Genomic DNA, 19,909 nt, shown 5'->3' on the forward strand with positions numbered 1-19,909 from the left:
TTTTTTAAAAAAATAAAAATAGCTGACCAAAAAGAATTTCTAGCCCGCAGGAAGTTTTGAGTCTTCTGAAGTTTGACTTAAAATCAAGTCAGAACAAACTACAAGTTTTCAAGATTTCCCAGAAGTAAAGAACTTGTAGGATACCTCCCTCCTGCCCCGGTTGCATGGCACAAAGGGACTGCCAAAGTAAGTCCAGCAAACCCATGTTTTCTGTTCCCAAATAAAAGTTCTAATCTGGATCATTTTGATTTAAACACACATTCCCAGCAAATCGGATTTTATTGACTTGCTTTTAGATTCAACTCTAGCTACTGATAGTTGTCAGTTTTTTTTATTTGCTGGTTCTTCTTAGGATGCTAAGAACTCTTAAGGGCAAGTAACTCTTTTTAAGAGGTCCATGAATCATACTGAAATAGAAAGCATTTTATTGCTTGAGATCGCATTTTCGACTGCATACCCCGCTCTAATAACAGAAGAGCAAAGGATCAGCAAAGCTGCCTTTCAGTTTTATAACATATACTTATGAGTTCATTCAAGCAGGTTGGACTATGTAAGCTTTCGCTACTGTAAATGCAAGTTTTCATAGTTATGCCATTAATGTTTTTATTTTTTAAATAAACACTGCATGAATTTGTTAATGTAATACAGTCAGAGGCAGATAAAAGCACTTGAATGAAAACTTTTTCAAAAGCCTAAACAGAGGAAAGCACAACTAGAAACAACTAGCTAGAACTAAGGTGTTACTGTCATTCTTTTTCATTAGGAGGAGGAAGTTTAGGCAAATTATTAAAAGAGAATTTATACAGAAATTCCTCTTTTCTACTCTTGCAGGCTGGTAAAATAGGAACTGGTAGCACATTTTCAGCTCTTTTTGAGTGTTATCCATTTTGTATTTCAATTACAATTCCCCTCCCACTGCTTCATTTATTCTCATACCTGATAAGGAGCAATTCGCACTTTCGTCTGTCTCGCTGCTGCAGCTGCGCCACCGTAAGTGGTCTTTCCAGGGTAAAATGGAGAATCCCCAAGCTGACTTGTCTTAAATACAGAAGTATTTCCAAGTGACTGCAGAGATATATTACAGTAAGCAGTTAGTAAAATGGATGCACATTCAGCTCAACTAAAAAAAAATAGTATAGAGCATGGTACTTACAGGAGAGAGTGCTCCGAAAGCAGATAAGTTGAATGCAGGCTTTTTAGAACTAGCTGCAGTATGCTGCGAGAGGGAATGAGATCTTTCAGCCTCTGTGGACCAGAGCGGTGGAGCCAATGTATTTTTTGAAACTGCTATATCTGCCAAAAGGACATATGCAACACATAAATACCTTGTGCACACAGAGAACTTTAAAAGATTACTCTAACTTCGGAGTTAATACAGAAAAGTAAATCTTAAAGACAAAAGAAATTCCCTAAAACTCACTTCTGCAGCACTCTGACCTTCACTCCAGAGTTCTTTAATACAGATCAATTTCAAATACTGTATGAAATCTAAACATCAATCCTGAGCTCCAAATCTGTTCACTGAATTAAGTATGTAATTTATTATCTTTGATGTTTCAAAGCATTCACAGCATATTAATACTATTCTTCAGAGTAGTTTTTCTTTTTTTCTTTCTTTCTTTTTTCTTTTTCTTTTTTTTTTTTTCCTTTCATGGAAAGATGTTAAGGGGACTCCAAAAACACAGATGCATTTATACAGATACAAATTTTTCCTATGTTGTATATGAGGCCAGCATAGGTCAGAATTGCATGGGGGGACCTGAAAGAGTCCCCAAACGCTGATCTAACAGATTCAATGACCTGTTTTCTATATGCATTATATAGAGGAAAACAAACAAACAAACAAAAAACAAACAAAAAGAGCACACAATTCAGATTGTATTGCCAAAGCCTGGCAACATCTACTCTCAACTTTTTGAGTAAGTTTTCCAGAAAGCTTGCTCATCACGCCTCAGATATTAACTACAGGAAGGACTAGAAAACGCTGCAAAACTGCTGCTTGCCCTACTGCAGTGAGGTCTCCAACTGCATCTCAAACTGCTCCTGGTAAAACTCAGAAAAGCATCTTGTGTTTCTATTTGTCACCTAGAATTATTCACATGTAAGCAGTTAGATATTGAGTCTCTCCTCTGTCCAGGCAATCACTTAGCTGTAAAGCTACAGTGAGTCATGTTCAGTTCCCACCATCTCAGTTCAAGATTTACATATAACCTAATTCAAAAGATTGTATTTCAGCACTGACTCTTTGTAGCATTGTATCATGTATCTCTAAAATATCCCTAATCATAATATATCCCTAAGCATGGTTACATTAAAAAGGTGACATGATTTTATACTTCTAAAATACTAAAAATTTAATTGAATTACAATATCCAGAACTGCCATTCACCTGTTTTATATACTACGGTGTAATGGTGTATCAAAGAATGTAAAGCATTTCATGTTGTGAAAAGAGTTAGATTGAGAAAATGAAAGTTACCTTTATCGGATGCTCTAGAGGAGAAGCCACTAGTTGTTGAGATGTTATCATCATCATGCTGAGAGGTAGAATCTTTTATTTCTTTTACAAGGGAGAGTCCAGGACTGCCAATGCCAAGTGCAGAAGATGTAGAGGGCTGACAATGTGGTACTGTGGAATCCAACATGGTACAGTTCAAATGGCTCCGATGAAGAGAGGGCCTTGTTAACACATCTGAAAAGTTTAATGCAGATCTACTCGTGGATGGTTCTAAACAAGAACAGGGAGGTAATTAGGTTTCTTATAGGCAAGCTCTCAGAAGCCAAAACTTGTTTTCTGTCAACACTCATTCTATTGCCAAGCTTTCAGTACAAAAATAGTGATGCTGAATTTAACTTCTTCCTCATCCATATAGAGTTTCATTTAACTGTCAGATTACAACAGCAACACTGCTTACAATGATGAATATTAATGTCACATTAAGAGGAAGTTGAGTATGAGGTTTTACTGCACAATAAATTCTGATCGCACAATCAAGTGCTCTAAAACTGCCTTTTATTAAATAAAACACAACCAATTCTTTTTCTTGCATATCTTGCAGTAAGTTTTCCAAAACTTAAGTTTTTACTCTTACATAGCAAGAGTTAGACACCTCTGCAATTTATGTGATCTTGTAAGAAAGAGAATGCTAAGCTAAGTATGTAACATGAAAACATCTATTTACATTTATTTTCCAAATTTTACCATAAAAGGCAAAACACTATGTCCTATTCATCAATTTTTTGAGATTTTGACACAAAGGACAAGTAAGCATCCCTGCCTCAGTAACAAGGTAAACATCCCCCCTGCCCCTCCTAAACCAAAAGGTCTGTAAACACAGCCACATCCTGGAGGAAGAAGTCTCACAGTTCAACTTACTAAATGAAGAGAAAAACTATTAATGGGTATTTTGCCTGGCATAAGTTCACAGCCTCTCTCAAGATTTCTAGGAAAGATCATTTGAACTATCCTCTTGATATCTGCACTGAAATTTAAAGTACCTAGCTCAAGCTTCATAACCACGGCAGCACTATTAATCAGGTTTCCAAAGCACTGGCAGATTTTTAGGACAGCATTGTTTCAGATGAAGTAAGTGTTTTAGACGGAAGGTCAACTGAGCAGAGGAATACAGGCTCTAGCACACTGGTACTTCAGAGCCGATGAAATGAGTATTTCTTAAGAGAAGGATTTGTTTGGGGCTGTTTGTTTGCTTGTTTGTAAGTACAGCAAAAAAAATTTGGTATATGCAATCTCCAGCCTGCAACATAGGCTATTAAAGTTTTAAAGGGTGTCCATCTGCTCCAGAGCTCTTAGAGTTAGTAAGTTTGCTGTGCAGCTGTTATTATTGAAAGGTCCGTTCACACATTTCCTTAGAAAATCCAACATGTGTTCCTCAGTTATGAAGACCTTCTCTGTTCCTTTATCCAAACTTATTCTCAGGCTATACCTACACAGAAAGTTATAAAGCTTTTTATTTACAATTAGGCTGCATTGCAGATTAAGGTACTTCTTCATTCTTTTTGATCCAGCAACAAAAAGAAGCAATGACTTTGCATGCATAGATAGGTTATCTACGTGTGCTCAGACCAAACAATCTCCTTATTAAAAATTAAGTTCTGAAAAACTGCTAGTTAAATGAAAATCAAATGAGAATATATGCAAATTTGCACAGCAGGACTACAGAAATAATTAGTGAAAGGCTCTGGATATAAAACACAGATTAATCTTTTATACTGTAAAGTAAGGATTTGGAAACCTCTTTGCCAGAGGTCCAAATAACTTTTCAAAGACTTCAGGTACAGATCATATCCAGGCACTGGTTCTCCAGTTCTCCATTTAACTAACAAGGAATTTCTGTACCCTGATCAAACAAGCCCCAATGCTGGCGGGGGGGGGGGAAGAAAGGCATAAGGAGCATTCTACCATTGCCACCAGCCCTTTGTCCCAAGGACTACAAAACACATTCAATGTTTTTTATTACCTTGGGAAATTAGATAGACTTTCATTCCAGACATCGGGGTGGGGGGGGGAGGAGGTAACCTAAAGCAATTCTGAATGAATATTATCAACATTTTGCACCAGGTTAATAGAGTACATGACGTTAACCGATGAATTCCAAGAGCTGTAAGACATCCTCCAGAATATACTTAGACAAGATGTTTCACAGTTACATTTACAGTTTAAAGCTAAGACAGTTTCACAAACAGTTCTTTGAATTCTGTCAAAATCCTCTTTCCAGCTTCCTTTAGAAATTTAAATTTGAAGTAGAAATCTGTGAATAAATACAGATGGTCAGAACACTAAATATTTTTTCACATACCTTCTGAATTAATTCTTGCTGAATCAGGTGTGACTCTCCCATCAATCACTATGGTATCTTCATCTGGATAATCATGATGAAAATTTACTGGATTCTCTTCCTGGTTAGTAGATTCATTTGTATCTACACATTCATCTTCGCTTTTATTGAAATACTTCTGTAACCATCCTGGCACGATGTTTTTCACTGATTCTGTCACTCTGCTAATGATTCCCTGCTTGAAAAAAAAAAAAAAAAAAAAAAAAAACCCACTTGCTTAATTACAGAAAAACACTCAGTAGTATAATCAAAATGCAACTTCCCACAGACCTTGAAGACAGATATTAGGTATCAAATACTTCTTTATCTTATTCTTGTTATGAGTATGATCCTTTACAGAGGATCTCTATATTTCTGGGACCCGTGGCAAAAATTTACCTATCATACTTACTACTCTCTATCAGTTTCTGCACCTCCCAGTCACCTTGGCAGTTCTCAGAATTCTGAAACTGCAGTGCAAGTTCACCAAGAACTTGCCAATTCACAAGCCCACCTGGAACATTATTTCTAAATAACTCCTGATATACATACTTGTTTCAGGATTCCTCTACCTAATGTCCTCATTTGAAATCCACCAAAAACAGACATGCAGCAGTTATCTACAGTGGCAACCATGCAATCTGTTAAAATCTGTGAATTTTAATAATCTAGCTATCTAATGCTAATTATCTGATGCTGGGCTGCAGTTACAAAATACATCAGAAACCACCATTATGCTCTGAACAGTCAGGGTATCCTGAGAGAAACCCTAGAAGAAAAGCAATGCTATAGTTGAATAGCAGATGCCTTACTACAGGATTGTTAAATAGATCCATTTTGATTAAACTTCATTTCACAGTACAGTAATGTTTTAGAGCTCTAAACCCTAACATTCTGCAATTATTGAATACATAAAAGCTATTTTCATTTTTCCATTTAACAGTTCTTTGCAATGCTTGCACTCTACACTCAAGAAATACACATTTATCATTTTGTTTTAGTCAGTCACTTCTTCCCTAGCATTTCCCCAAAATTTCAACACACTTAGTCAAATCTCAATTCTGCGTGGCAGATAACTTGTAGCACTGAGTTCCCTCCCTCCTGCACTCACTGTAGCTTCATAACTAGCTGGTAAGTCAAATTAGCAAACATGAAATTGGCAAACATTAGCTAACTCAGCAAATTCAATACTTTGAAAACTCAAAAGAAATAAGTTAGATAGATTTTTTTTGAATAACATTGTCAGTTGCTAACATGCATATCAAAGGTTCTGATACCGTACTCTGATATTTATCTGATTTTAGGCAACAGATGGTCAAAAATTATTATTCAGATGTAGAACTAGGCAATGCTTTTTCCAATTCTTTATATACATTCGATATTGCTCAATTTTTGCAATCATAGAACAAGGTATTACTGGCCTTAAAATAGGCCTGTAAGATTCTCTCACTGAAGAAATCCTCCAAATACTTACTTCTACCTATTTGAGACTTAAATGGAAGAAGTCATAGGTATCTAAGAGTAAACGTACAACCATCTTTAATATCCAAAGAATTAAATGGAGAATTCTAGCTAAACTAATAATTAATCAAGATGACATTTTACCATCCAGATCTAAATATAAGCTGGTCTTACACCTTCCTTCATATGACAACATTGCTACCCTTCACCACATCAGCAGGACTTCAAGATTAAACTCAACACAGGGTAACATCATAAACATTCATTTCAGAAGCTGCAACTTGGTAAGTGCAGTCATAGTGCAGAAAGTACTAACATGCTGAAGGACAAACAAGCAGCAGTTTTACACTCCAGAACGCCGGTGACTTACTGACAAAGCAAGGAAAAGCAAAATTCACCGCAACACACCTATTTTCTGTCCACAAAGTGAAAATACTGATTTCTAGTACTGTGAAAGAACGAGGCAGAGCTGATATGCAACAGACTATATATAAGCACAATATATATTCTTGCTAGGGCATTTTAGCAAGGTGTCATGCCTCACATTGCTTTTAAAGCTGGCATTTTAATTTTATTCTACCTTTTAATCTTTCTATTCTCCAACTTCCGCACATGTGTTTTAACATCCTTTCTCTCACCCTGCACAAGCCTACGCTGTCAGCAGGAGAGTGTTGTCCCTCCTCACTCCTGTGTCACCAGCTCCATCCCTTGCCCATCACTGGCTCCCTAATGCCCTGCAGAGGCACTGAACTCAGTACTGTGAAAGGGCAGGAGATGCCCCAGGAAAATCCTAACTGTGCACAGCAGCATTTTACTCAATGTGCTGAAAGAATAAAACACATTCAGCATAAACTCACTGATTTCAGCAGTTTGAGAACTGTCGTCAGTACCAACAATTGCCTGCTCCTTTTAAATGCATTTATATTCGATTCTCATTTTAAAATACCAGCAGGAAAGCAGAACTAAACACAGAACATAAACAGAAAATCCACAAAATCCACAACAGAGACCCAGCAGCTTAAGAATAGGTATTTACAACGGCTCTTCAAATTTGGTGCATCCTACGTGTCCACAACTCTGCTAGACAAGATCTACATATGTAAACACCACAGCAACAGTAACAACAGTACAGTTACTCAAAGCATATTAGCTTGAGATGCAACTCTGAAGAAAAAATATGGAGATAGGAATGCTAACTATTATACAAATAAGGGTTATAGTTTACTACTTTGGAATACCAGTTCCTCAAAGGATTCATATACAGAAACTAAAATCATCTGATCATAGTCACAATGATTCCCAAACTTAAAAGCAAGCTATTTCTTGGCTAAAAACACTTCAGAAATAGGACAGTATTCTTAGTTTATAAGGGTCTTTCATATATGAATATGGAACAAAGTGCTGGCAAGAGTACTCAGAAAGAGTGCATTACTGCTAAACATCTATTTTTGTAATTGAGTAGATTTCAATTTGAGAGGATTAAGTAAATCCTGCTATACAACATGCAATGCACTAAAAACTATACGTAAAGGTCATATACTAACACAAGGTCTTTAGAGATGCAAAAATCTACAACCTCATAAAAGAGCTAGTTTCCACTTCACTGTATGCACACCTCAAAGCATCAAGTTTTCACCTCCAGGCCAATTTATAGATTTTTTTTTCCTTTTCATTTTGAAGTCTAAAGTTATTAAAACATATGAATCAGTAGGTCCCCCAAAAGAAAACCTGCAAGCTACAGCACCTAAGGGTGAAGTTCATGGAGATGGGGCAGATCAATCTAACTACTTCCAGTTATCCAGAAGGAATGTTCCTCCCTCTCCATTCCCCACCAGGTTACCTTGTGCCAGCCCTGGTGCATAGCAGACTACTCTCTGTACTCAGTGAATTCATTAATCTGGCAAAAAGCACACGTTCCTCTGCTGGACTAATGAGTTCAACTGGCTCGGCGCACTGGTCAGAGAGAGAGAGAAATTAGGCAGCCAGGACAAGGGAAAAGAGGAACAAGACTTCTCCCTTCTTCAAACAATCCGTGTCTGTACTGCCATTGAAACACTGCCCCATTCTTCCCTTCACCTCCATCCACCTCCCTCGTGCTGGCACTGGCACACACGCAGCCGTGTGACAAACTGTAATCAGGGAACAGATCCAGCCCAAAATTCACTTGGAGAGCGCGAGGGCGAGGACACCCCTCCAGGAGGGGCAGCTCCCTGGTCCAGCCGCACAAGTGCTAACGCAGAGGCGAGAACAGAAACAGAACCACCACAGGGTTGTCTCTTGCAGCGGCACAGGCTCAGACCAGCTTAAACTGCATTTTTGCTGTTCAGGGAGTGGTTTCAATTTGGATGTAGGGAAACACAGAGTTTGATATTTCATTAAAAAAGACAATAAAATTTATGACTTAATATGAACAATATGTTACAGGGATGCCATTAGTTACGTAGTGTTGGGGAAAAAATATTTAAGGCAACTGGACTGGTTCAAATTTATTTCTAAAAATCATGACGAATTATGCTTCCTGATGCCAGCATATTTCCTTTTTATTGCTTGAAGTAAGACTTATTTTCCTTAGTCTAGTTAGCTTTGGAATAAATATCCCAGGGAAAGGCAAGTACTGTTTTACATTTTGGCACTGCCTGCAGATCTGCACCGTGAAAATAGTAGCCCATTACTACCGTTTCCATCAGAATGCAAAAAGCCAGCAAATGCTCCCATAGACAAATCAGCGTCTAACCCACGAGGTTAAAACCTTATGATACCGAACAGTTTTAACTCAAATTTTGTCTACACCTTTATTTGACACTGATTAAACATTTCCAACGAGAACATACGAAATACAGGACTTCTTACTTCCTCTTTTTGTAGAAAGCACTAGATTGACTAGCACTAGGTGCTAACAGTGATCAGTGATGGGTGTTGTAACACTAACTGCATGCTCAGGGATTTAAGCTTTGTGATAGGAATCTCTCAAAAATGAAAAATATGAAAGATGAAAAGGAGACTACTTTCATTAACAACCTTACAAGTAGTTTTGAAGGAGTACATTACCCTAAGAGACCATAAATGCAGCTAATATTTTTTATCAAAAGCCTCACACTTAGTGTGCATACAGCTAAGTTTCAAAGACAGTACACTAAAAGAAATGCAGCTCAATTTTTCCCCCCTTTCCTGTAAAGGAATGCTGTAGCCTGAACCAGTCATTTTTATTTAATGAGCACAACAATAACTAAAACACCACATGGCACCACGATAGCAAAGTCTGACATAACTGCATGAACAAGTTTAAAGTCTTCCAAATTAAAATTACTAAAAAATGCATTTCCCATAGCACGAGATGGTTTTGACAAGGTTATTGGAACAAAGTAAACATTTAGCAAAGTGTGATAACATACATTCATATTTAGGTTTGAATACAAAGTTCAGACAAAAATGTCTATCTTATTTACAGCAATTCTCTATGTAAGACCGGACTCATCACAGTATCTCAATATTGCCAAACTATCGCAAACTTCTGTTCGCTAATAGAAACGGCAAACTCTCCCCCTTTCCTCCTATCTACCGTAAAGAGCAACTCTTACACAGAAAGGCTTTCGATGCACCATTTCCCACTCTACCAGTCTGCTGTCTACTAAAATATACCAAATTCCAAGGAATGAACTAAACAACATTTAAGTGCCGCTTCACCTAACAGCGCACACAGACAAATACGATGCCACACGCTGATCTCAGGCACGCAGTAGCGAGGACGCGCGGCGTGTGTAGAGCACAAGCAGCGGCAGGTTCCACAACAGCTTCTGCAACAACGCTGAAACACCAGCCAGGGGCAACTCAGCTTACTGACACCATCCCCATGCCAGACGTTTTCTAGTGCAGACAAGGCTTTATAGGTAACATTGAGCATATCTCATGAAACGAAGTATTTTCTACTACAATATTTCATTACTCCCACTTTGGAGCAGCATTCCAAAGTAAGTAACTATCTTGGAACATGAAAACTAGAATTATATTTTTAAATTAAATGTGGTAGTAATAAAAGATAACTAAGTACTCCTATGCTGTTCTGAAATAGCTTTTCTGTCTGTACCAATCTACAAACTGAGCGGACCATAGTATGCCAGTGGGCCTGTCAACGTAACATATCAATTCTGTTACACATTGATTACATTATCTTATTCATAATCATTTTAGTTTTTAAAAAGACAGTTGTTTTTCTTATTGATTGCTATCAAAACTGCATTCGACAAAATCAAAATAAAAAATTTAGAAAGCCTGCATATGTATTAAATACTTCCCTAAGTCATAACAGTTACCTTGCTAGGTCCGGAGACTGAACATGGAAGTCAAAACAAAGTAACTGAAGAATCATCTTCAGGTATTCTCTGTGAACATCTAGATCTTAGCAAAATTCAAAGCCTCCCCACTTCTGAAGCATCAAACTGGCATTGTTTAGTGTATAGAAGTTAAACTTCACAATTCAGCTGCATCAACAGAAGCTGCAATAAATTTCAGTTGGACAGGGGGGTTTTTAAAATTACACTAGGTTTGACCCTGCTGCATATGCTCCCTGACTAGCTTTAAAAATACAGTAAGTGGTGCTTAGAAGAAACTAAAAAGCACCAAGTCTCAGACGCAGCTGCTTTAGCTGCAGCAGTTGTTGTACCTTATTATATCTTCAGTAATTTATCTGTTTTATCTTTGGCAATGTAAGCTAATACTGTGGAACTGTGACGGTAAGGTAGATGCACCTCTGCTACAGGGCAGTAATCTTTAGTCATTAGGGGCAGCAATGTCTTTCTGGCTGTGTATTTTCATCATAGCTCATCTGACAGAGCCAAGAGCATCCTATGTAAACATATCACCATTTTCTCCACACACTGTTCTCTTACCAGTAACACAAACTGTCATTAACCAGAGTTTTTAGTGACTGTAGACAGTAGCATCTACAATTCTGTATATATTCTGCAACTCTAAAATAACATAAATTATAAATACTAAAGGCTGACATTAGAACAGTTGCACTACTATAATTCAATTTAAAAAGTAGCTAGTTATATTAGAGTAAATCCCCAATATATGTACATTTAAACCAATTTAAACCTAGTTTATATCTGCTTAGCTTAGGATGAATGAAACTACTAATGTACCTAACATTACAGGTTTGCACATATTTCTATTGCACATAGATTTTTTTTTCCTCTAGCCAATCTAATATTTTGTTACTGTAAATAATTCATGCCTCACTACATCCTTAATCTAGTCTCAAAGAAAATGTCAGCTGAACAGTTTAAATCTTTGGTTGGTTCACTTTAATCTGGGAGGTCACCAGTCCTAGAGTTCTAATAGGCAGATGAACTGAGACAGCCCATCTGCTTCAGAAAAAAAGACAATTTCCATTAAAACACACTCACAGCCTAAAAGCAAAGTCAGCTCGCTTTGCAGGACACACTCAAACACTTCTTTCCAACAGTAAAGCTATGGAGACAATAATGTATAACCTGGGCAAGAAGAACAAAAATCTTCTCCTGCAAAGCCAGCATGTGTGCTGTAACTATAACTGAATCACTGCAATTAGGACCTCAGTACATCTTCATGTTCACATGTTAAAATACGCATTCTTCCCTCCTACAAAGTTGTATCTAAAGACTATTATAAATGTGTGCTTATTTTGAAAAACAGGAGATCACAACCAAGCTGAAGACACACAAAGACATTGTTACTAAATACACAATTATGAGGTGTGTTACAGAAACTCGAAGGAATTCCCACCCCCCCCCCCAGAAATATTCATATTCCTTCCCCAATATGAAAGCTTTAGTGATATGATATTTCCTTCCTAGAGGAGAGAAAAACATTTATATTCTCCCTCTTCCGACAGAAAAAAAAAGCTGTGCAACAAAGTTAGAAGATCTCTTCGATTATTATTTTTGTAAAGTAATTTTGAATACCACAATGACAAATAGTTGTATCAGCAACTTACAAAATTACTTATGCTTCAGGCAAAGTCAAAAAAGCTAGTTCATACTTGCCTTCACTCAAATTTAAGATGACCCAACCGACTTTGCCTAAAGGGGTTTAGAGTGTATTTACACAGTCCCTTCCAAACTAAAGCTACTGGTATAACAATCTTCCACCAAAAGTGCTGACACACAGCCATGAACAACACTAGATTTAAACAGTTCAACTGTTAACAAAATAAATACACACACACACACACGTATTTATAAACACACACACACCTAAAAAGTATATTTGCACTGCACCTTCAATTACACAGCTGTAACAGCTTTCCTGTAGACAAGACCCATATAATGCAGGTACCAGGAGAAAGCAAGTCCAGTATTTTAAGCAAAATTAAAAAAATATATATATGGAATGTAGTGGCAAGAAATAAGAGACACTTGACAAGAGTGGTCTATCCAAGGGAAAACAATAAATATGTCCAAAGTGAGCACAGTTATTCATAAAACTGAAGAGAACAAACGAACTAGTGGATAAATTATTTAACACCCTAACAAGGAAGTATTAAAAAATAGCTCAAATTCTTTATTAAAAAAATAACGTACTTACTAATTCTTTGGCAAAGACATGTATTGTACTTTTCAAAAAGCACACAGAAGAGTTTTCATTATACTGTCTTAGTAGAACATACCAAGAAACGTATACTGACAACTTTCTCATCCTTCTTGGGACTGTATTAATACCACCATTCCACAGTTCATGCTTGTACAGTATCTACTTAATAAAAACATTTAAAAGATTGCAAAAAAAAAAAAAAAAAAAAAAAAAAAAAAAAAAAAAAACCACTGATTTTCAATTTAACAGATGGAAAATGGGAAAAGGGTATAACATCACCTACCAGTTCTTTAAACAAAAAAACAAAACAAAAAACAAAACAAACAAAAAACCCACATAGCCACGGAAACAGCAACCTTAGAGAAAGGCCTCTTAGCTATGTTCTCCCTGAGGAGAACCTTACAGTTTACTCTAGATAAAATGCAACAGAGAGATGCAGGCATTATTTCTTCCCTCAGAAACCAATATAGCCCTGAAACAGAATGAGGATGCACCAGTAAAAGGATTATGAACCTAAAGTCATGTTGACATTTATGCTGGAACTGCATGTCTGTGTTCTGTGGGCCGACAGCAGCCATCACAGAACTGCACGGCCATAAAAGCCAGGTGGGACCCTGAGATCACCTAGTCCAACCTCTTGGTCAGAGAAAGCAGGTTGCCCAGGGCACTGTTCAGCTGGGTTTGGCTAGAGACCTCTCTGAGAAGCTCTTCTAGTGAGCAACCACACACTGGAACTGTGTGATTCACAGTGAAAACATTTTCCTAATATCTAATTGGCATTTCCTATTTTGCAACTTGAGTTTGCTGCCTTTTGTCCCACTGCTCTTAATATCCAAGAAGAGCTTGGCTCCTCCTTTTCTATATTCTCCCATTAGGTATTTGCAGACAGCAGGTCTCCCATTTGCTTTCCTCTTCTTAGGGCTGAATGAAGTCAGCTCTATCAGCCTCTCCTAACTATCCAGCCCCCTAATCATCTTGGTGGTCCTCTGATAGACTTGCTCCAGTATGTCAACATGTTTGGTGTACTGGGGAGGCCAAAACTGGACATGTGCTCCAGAGGCAGACTTGCAAGTGATTAATAGAGGGGAATCATCATCTTCCTCCACCTGCCGCCCACACTGTTACTAATACAGCCCAGTATGCAGTTGGCCTTCTTCACCTCCAGGGCACACTGCTGACTCACGTGCAACTCGTCCACTAGGTGCGTGCGTGGGGTTTTGTCCCAGGGAAGGACTTGGCATTTGCCCTTGCTGAACCTCCTGTCAGCCCCTTCTGTGGGGACCCCTCGATGGCAGCACCACCCTTCAGCACAGAGATGCTCCCCACGTTTGGTTTCACCCAGGAATCTGCTGAGGGAATACATTCCCTCATCCCAGATTGTTAATAAAGACATAAGCCAGTGTCAGCCCCAGTATCAACCCCCGAGAGACATGATTAATAACCAGCTACCAGTGCAACTTTGTAGTGAGCACAACCCTTGGAGCCCAGCAGCCCAGCTAATTTTCCAACCATTTTACAGTCTACTTGAGCAGTCTGTATTTCACTAATTTGGCTACAAGGCTAATACGTGAGACCATGCTTAAGACCTTGCTAAAAATCAAGGTAAACACTATCCACTGCTTATCCCTTGTCCAGTGAGTCAGCCACCTAGTTGTGTTATGAATTTGTTACACAATGCTATGCTGACCTGCATCTATGCTAAACTGAAATTGCTTTTCTTAAACTCTTTTAGGTGAGCAAAAAGGATTTTGCACTCTATCCTCACCCAGCTTTCAGAATCAGCAGCAGCTCAGCTCCTGCATAACAGTGGAGCAAGAACCAACTCTAATTACTAACCAGAGGAATAAATACTCTCTCACTCAGAGGAAGTGATGTACTGCCAGCAACTAAGGCAATTTACAGTGTCCCAGCTAATGCAACCAATTATTTCATCTGTTTTTCAATCCTCTGTCCTAAGACACCACCCACTAATATTGGGGGCTTTTTTGCCAACACTTTGCAGCCCCTAGAGATGTCATGACAACACTTTGAGACAGAATAACAAAAATATTAATAAAATGCTACAGTCAACATATTCTACAATTTGTTATACCATTGAGAGCGTTTTGCAGTGAGAGAAAATTGTCAACAAAGTTCTTCTCAACCAAGATAAATCTTTGCTTACACTGACAGCAAAAGGTATTGACTCATCTTGTAGTAAGGTATACTCACTACATAACTACGAAAAAGAACAATATTTAAAAATTCATTTTGCTAATACAATTTACTTGATAGTGCTGGGAGAGACAAAAATCAACTGAAGTTAACTAGCCCATTCTTTTAGCTGAGTATGCTAGTCTACCAAACCAAAACAAGCAGAGACATATATAAAAATAATCACCTTAGCACACTTCAAAGTATAATCCTATTGATTACAGTTAAACCAATAGTTACACTTGCATAACACCCTATAGACATTCTTAATAGTTTAAAGATTTTTTTAAATTAATATTTTCCTGCTTCACGTTTATGAAACATTACCTAATTTAAATTACTCAACATAATATTCTAGGAACACCACCTCTTGAGCATGAGAGGTTCAAGATTTGTTCTCAGAATAAAGCAAGCAGTTTATGAGATTCCTTTTGCCCACTGTCTGCAGCCACCGCCCATCGAGAAAACCCCACACATAGCATAAAACAAATCAAACAGTAGTTCAGAACTGAGTTGTCTTCAAGAGCAGGTGATAATGATTTAGACATTGCTTCATACAGTTTAAGTTCTCAGTCCTCTTGACTATTTTGGACAGAATCTTACACTCTATCTCAAATTACTTTGTAAAACTCAACAATTCGGAGCAGCTTTTGTGAGCAGGACCATCCTTCAACGGCCAGCCAGTTCCCTCTTTCTGGTAGCATCATAACTACTATCGGCACAACACCAACTACATACATGCAACGGCATATGCTGGTATAATCAAGTAAAACACATTCAGACTGTTGTGCTTTATACCAGTGCAGCACATCTACATTACAAATATGCACAGGCATATACACATGCAAGAAAAACCAAAAACAGACCACTCACCAGCACAAGTTTCAATCTGCAGTTATGACCTCCAATATAAAAAAAAGCACTAATTTGAAGCTTAAAATAAACACATAGGATTATGGCAAGGGTATAAAGTCTTTTCATATAACTTGTTTTTCCTTGAGTTTAACTCCACTTGTATGAGTTTTAAAGTCTGGAGGAGTCAAATTCCTTCATATCTTCATCTGAATAATTAATTAGCAAGTAAAAATAACCTAAAATTATTTTACTGTCCTATAATGATATATTTAGGATCTCCAAGTTACCCAGATGGGAATAGCAGTTTTCTAAGCTAAACCGGCACACACACACAAAAAGCTAAACATAAAGTTAAGAACAGGAATATGCAGATACTATAGTAGAAGCTGTGTAATAAATTGGTAATATAAACTCCCTTCCCATTCACACTAGCAATTCCAATCACCAGTCTTCCTAAGTGACCAGGACCTAACCAGCGTTTGGAAGCAGTAAAGACACATCCAGAAGTTGGCCAGCGAACAAAAATGCCAGGCACAACAGCACCCACCTTGCTTTCAAGTGCTTGGCTCTCAGAACAGAAACCGTGATTTTAGCCCAAGTGTCTAAGCTCCTTCCATGGTGCAGGAGGAGACTGGACACTTCAAATGAGATGGTTAAGTAAATCGGTAGCACGCCAAGCATGGCATTATCTAAAGTCAACACATTCAGCATGGAGCTGTCAACATTTAGCCATTAGAAAAGCACTGTGAAAGGGAAGGAACTCCTGAATTCTACTTCCAGAATGTCTAACTGTGAGGTACAAAAAGGCTGTTTTTGTGGATTCCCAGCCCAGAAGCCTCCATGGTAGGTAGGGGAGTACATACCACCTCTACTTAGCACTGCTGCCACTTTTTTTTTTCTTTTTAGTAATACAGCTACAGATAGCATCCACAGTGCCTCTTTTATATATATATAAAAAAAATATCGTAGTTCAGTTCCCATCACTAGGGGAGGGGATTTTAATCCATCTCTCCATCTCTCAGAAAAATACAAAAGCTACAAGTCATAGATAGTCCACTCTCCCACATTTTTTCAACTGTCCTATTTGGGGTTGATTTTAAAAAGGCACTAGAATTAAAAACAAAACAAACAAACAAACAAAAAACATAAGCATGCATGGCTTTAAAGCCATGCAAGGTCAGAGATTTTGTCTGGGAAGGAGGAGCAGGAAACACAAGGCCTTGCATCTTTGCTCCATAAAATATCTAACATGAAACAAGTAACTTCTGAGAACAAGGACCAAAGCCTACACATCTCCCTTACTGAAGAAGTACTCCAATTATTAGGCCAGAGGGCAACATTTTCTTATATATCCTTTTTCTGTCTCAACGAATCCTGCATTCTTTTTCTGGATAGTAAACTAGCTTCAGTCAATAGAACTAAAGACAACATACAGCTTTGCAACTAGGATATTTGCCTGGAAAGCAGATGATGTGGGTTGATTCCTCAAGGCAGAAAAGGAAATTGAAGTAGGGTCTACCACATTCTGAACAAATGCTTTAACTACTAGTTGTTATATAGCAGCAGCAGCAGCACCTCCTCTTCCAACTGTCTTCTAAAGCTGTCGCTGTATTTTATAGAAGACCGATTCTGCAGTACATGTTAGGTATGAACAGAGAATTCCCACCTGATCAAACTCCTCAGGAGACTATGGCAAAAGAATAACAACCAGAAAGCAGACACCATGATGTCAACGCATCATGGTAATCATCCTTCATACAAGTGAGAAGGAAGAAGGAAAAAAAAAAAAAGATATCCTGGGAACTTTAAAGCTATTAGCCATACTACCTATAACCTTTAGACACCCTCAAAGCTTGATGGTAAGAGATTGAGGGTTTTCAGGACTCTAATTTTGACCACAAGCATCTAAAACAGGTCTGTCAAAAAATTTCCACAGGCTATGATTCTATTTACTGATAACGCTGTAATGACTTACGGATGGGGGTCAGAATTAGAGGTATAGCGCAATGTCAGAGTTGCACTGAATACTGTCATGTCTTCTCAAACTCACTATTGAAAGACAATCAACATTAAATCAGAGAATATTTCTGCAGAGTGGACATGATATTGAAAACAAGAACACTTGGGAATTACTACGACTTAAATTAGGTATCTACCCAGCAGCTCATCTTCTTATGTAATGCAAGCTAACAAGCTGCACATGGTTAAAAAGCTACCCATGACAATAAATACACATATCTAACCTAATTAGTTTATTAATTTATTAAATCATTACTATAATTTTCTCTCCAATACTTCACTGTTAATTTGATCTGTGTGTTCAAGTTGCAGCATCCAACCTCTGAGCAGAATCCCACAGATATCCCCAACCATGTGTTTGCTTTGGCACACTGTTTAAATAAAGCTACTAGAAAAGGCACAGAGATAACAGTCAATAGAAGAGTTAGAAAACCATCTAGTCTGTAATTACTTCAGATTCATGTGTCTGGTTTATCAGTTATCTACAGTATCAACACATGCAAGACACAGCAATTTCAGTGTTTGTCTCTCATTGACGTAGAACTGTCAACATTTGTACTTAATGTCTCTGTCCTAGCTTATTATGGACAATATTGCTTATCAGAATACTATATACAAACCTAAAGAAGTATAGCACTTCCCAAAATATGAAAAAAAGAGTAACAATTCATGCATAATGTTTCCTCAGTTTCCCATATAATACTCATTCCTGTAGCTACTGATCAAGTTGTTGATTTAATAACGCAAGGGTTTTGGCTGAACAGTCAACTTCAGGTTCATAAAAACATGTGAAGGCATAAGCAGAGTGCCATTTCTCTTAAAAACTCTTAGCAAACAGGGACTGGGAAGCACCTCTGCTTCTCTCCCTCCAGCCACTAACTGGTGTGGGATTTTTGTGCTGCAACATACAAACTAGTTTTTGTTATCCGTCCACTCTCTCCTGCAATATAAAGAACAAATGCCTCACGAGTTACATTTAATTTGCACTGCATCATCACATTTAAGCACAGGCAAGAGACTGAAGAAATTACCAGATGCAGAACTGAGGGCTCTGCATGTATTACCTCCCCAAAACAAACTTGCAGATGAGTAACTGCTAGTACCCTCACAAGCTAACTCGCTGAAACTTGTGAACCAGGCAAGAGATGCACTCAGATCCGAGAAGTGCCAGTGTCAGATTTTAACCAAAGGGGCCCGTTTCGGGAGCAGCGTTCGCCAGGCGGCAAACCCAAATTCCTCTTCTTCCCGGCGTCTCCCCGCGGGCGAGAGCGGGCAAGGCACCCGGCAGCCCGGAGACACAAAGACGGTGGCCGAAGACGGGGACCAGCCCGCTCCCGCCGCAGCGGGGGGCGAGAAGGCGCGACCGGCCGCCGCCGCCGCCTCCTCCTGCCGCGGTTACTTCCGCCGAGCCGCGACATCTCCGCCCGACCGAGCGGCGGCGGGCAGCGGCGGAGGCAGTGAAACAAAAGGGCAGCGCGGCGCCCCCCGCACACGCGGCGCCCGCCCGGCTGCCGGCGGCGCGCGCCCGCCCGCCCGGAAATCCCACAATGCCGCTGCCCCGGCGGGAAACCCCTCCCCCCCCTCCCCCGCCCCGCCGCTCCACCGGGAAACCCCGGGGGCGGGGGCCGCCCGCCGCCCGCCTCACCTGCTTGCTCCTGGCGTAGGGCGGCTTCGCGGCGCCCAGGTGGTACCGCCGGGTCCGGATCTTGCCGCCACCGCCGCCGCCCGAGGCCATGTTGGGATCCGGCCCCTCTGCTGCCCCCCGCCACCCCCCCTCCCGCCGCCGCCCCGGCCGCGCCGCGCGCAGCGGGCCCGGCCCCCGCCGCCGGCCGCCTCGTGCGGCCCTGCTCCCGCTCCTCCTTCCTCCCCCCGCCGCCCTCACCGGCGCCCCCCGCCCCTCTGTGCTGTCACCGTCTCTCTAGAGACGCGCCCGGCCCGGCCCGTTGGCGGCTCCCGCCCGCCACGCGCCGCGC

General features: G+C 39.5%; 1 protein-coding gene across 5 annotated transcripts in view; it reads right to left on the reverse strand.

Moving 5' to 3' along the window:
* The window catches only part of NUP153 (nucleoporin 153), a 41,381-nt gene extending 21,687 nt beyond the window's left edge, over positions 1-19,694 (reverse strand). For 2 of the 5 annotated variants that reach the window (XM_062569947.1, XM_062569946.1), the window contains exons 1-5: positions 19,582-19,694; positions 4,818-5,034; positions 2,480-2,728; positions 1,154-1,293; positions 937-1,065 (exon numbers count right to left, since the gene is read on the reverse strand). In XM_062569947.1, coding sequence (XP_062425931.1) covers positions 937-1,065; positions 1,154-1,293; positions 2,480-2,728; positions 4,818-5,034; positions 19,582-19,671 — 825 coding nt within the window. In that variant the 5' untranslated portion in view covers positions 19,672-19,694. Of the gene's footprint in view, positions 1-936; positions 1,066-1,153; positions 1,294-2,479; positions 2,729-4,817; positions 5,035-8,136; positions 8,191-19,581 lie in introns of those variants that run through there. The other 3 variants (XM_062569948.1, XM_062569949.1, XM_062569950.1) reach the window with 3 other exon arrangements.
* Positions 19,695-19,909: the final 215 nt, after the last annotated feature.

This window comes from Rhea pennata, chromosome 2, assembly GCF_028389875.1.
Source record: "Rhea pennata isolate bPtePen1 chromosome 2, bPtePen1.pri, whole genome shotgun sequence".
Lineage (NCBI taxonomy): Eukaryota > Metazoa > Chordata > Aves > Rheiformes > Rheidae > Rhea > Rhea pennata.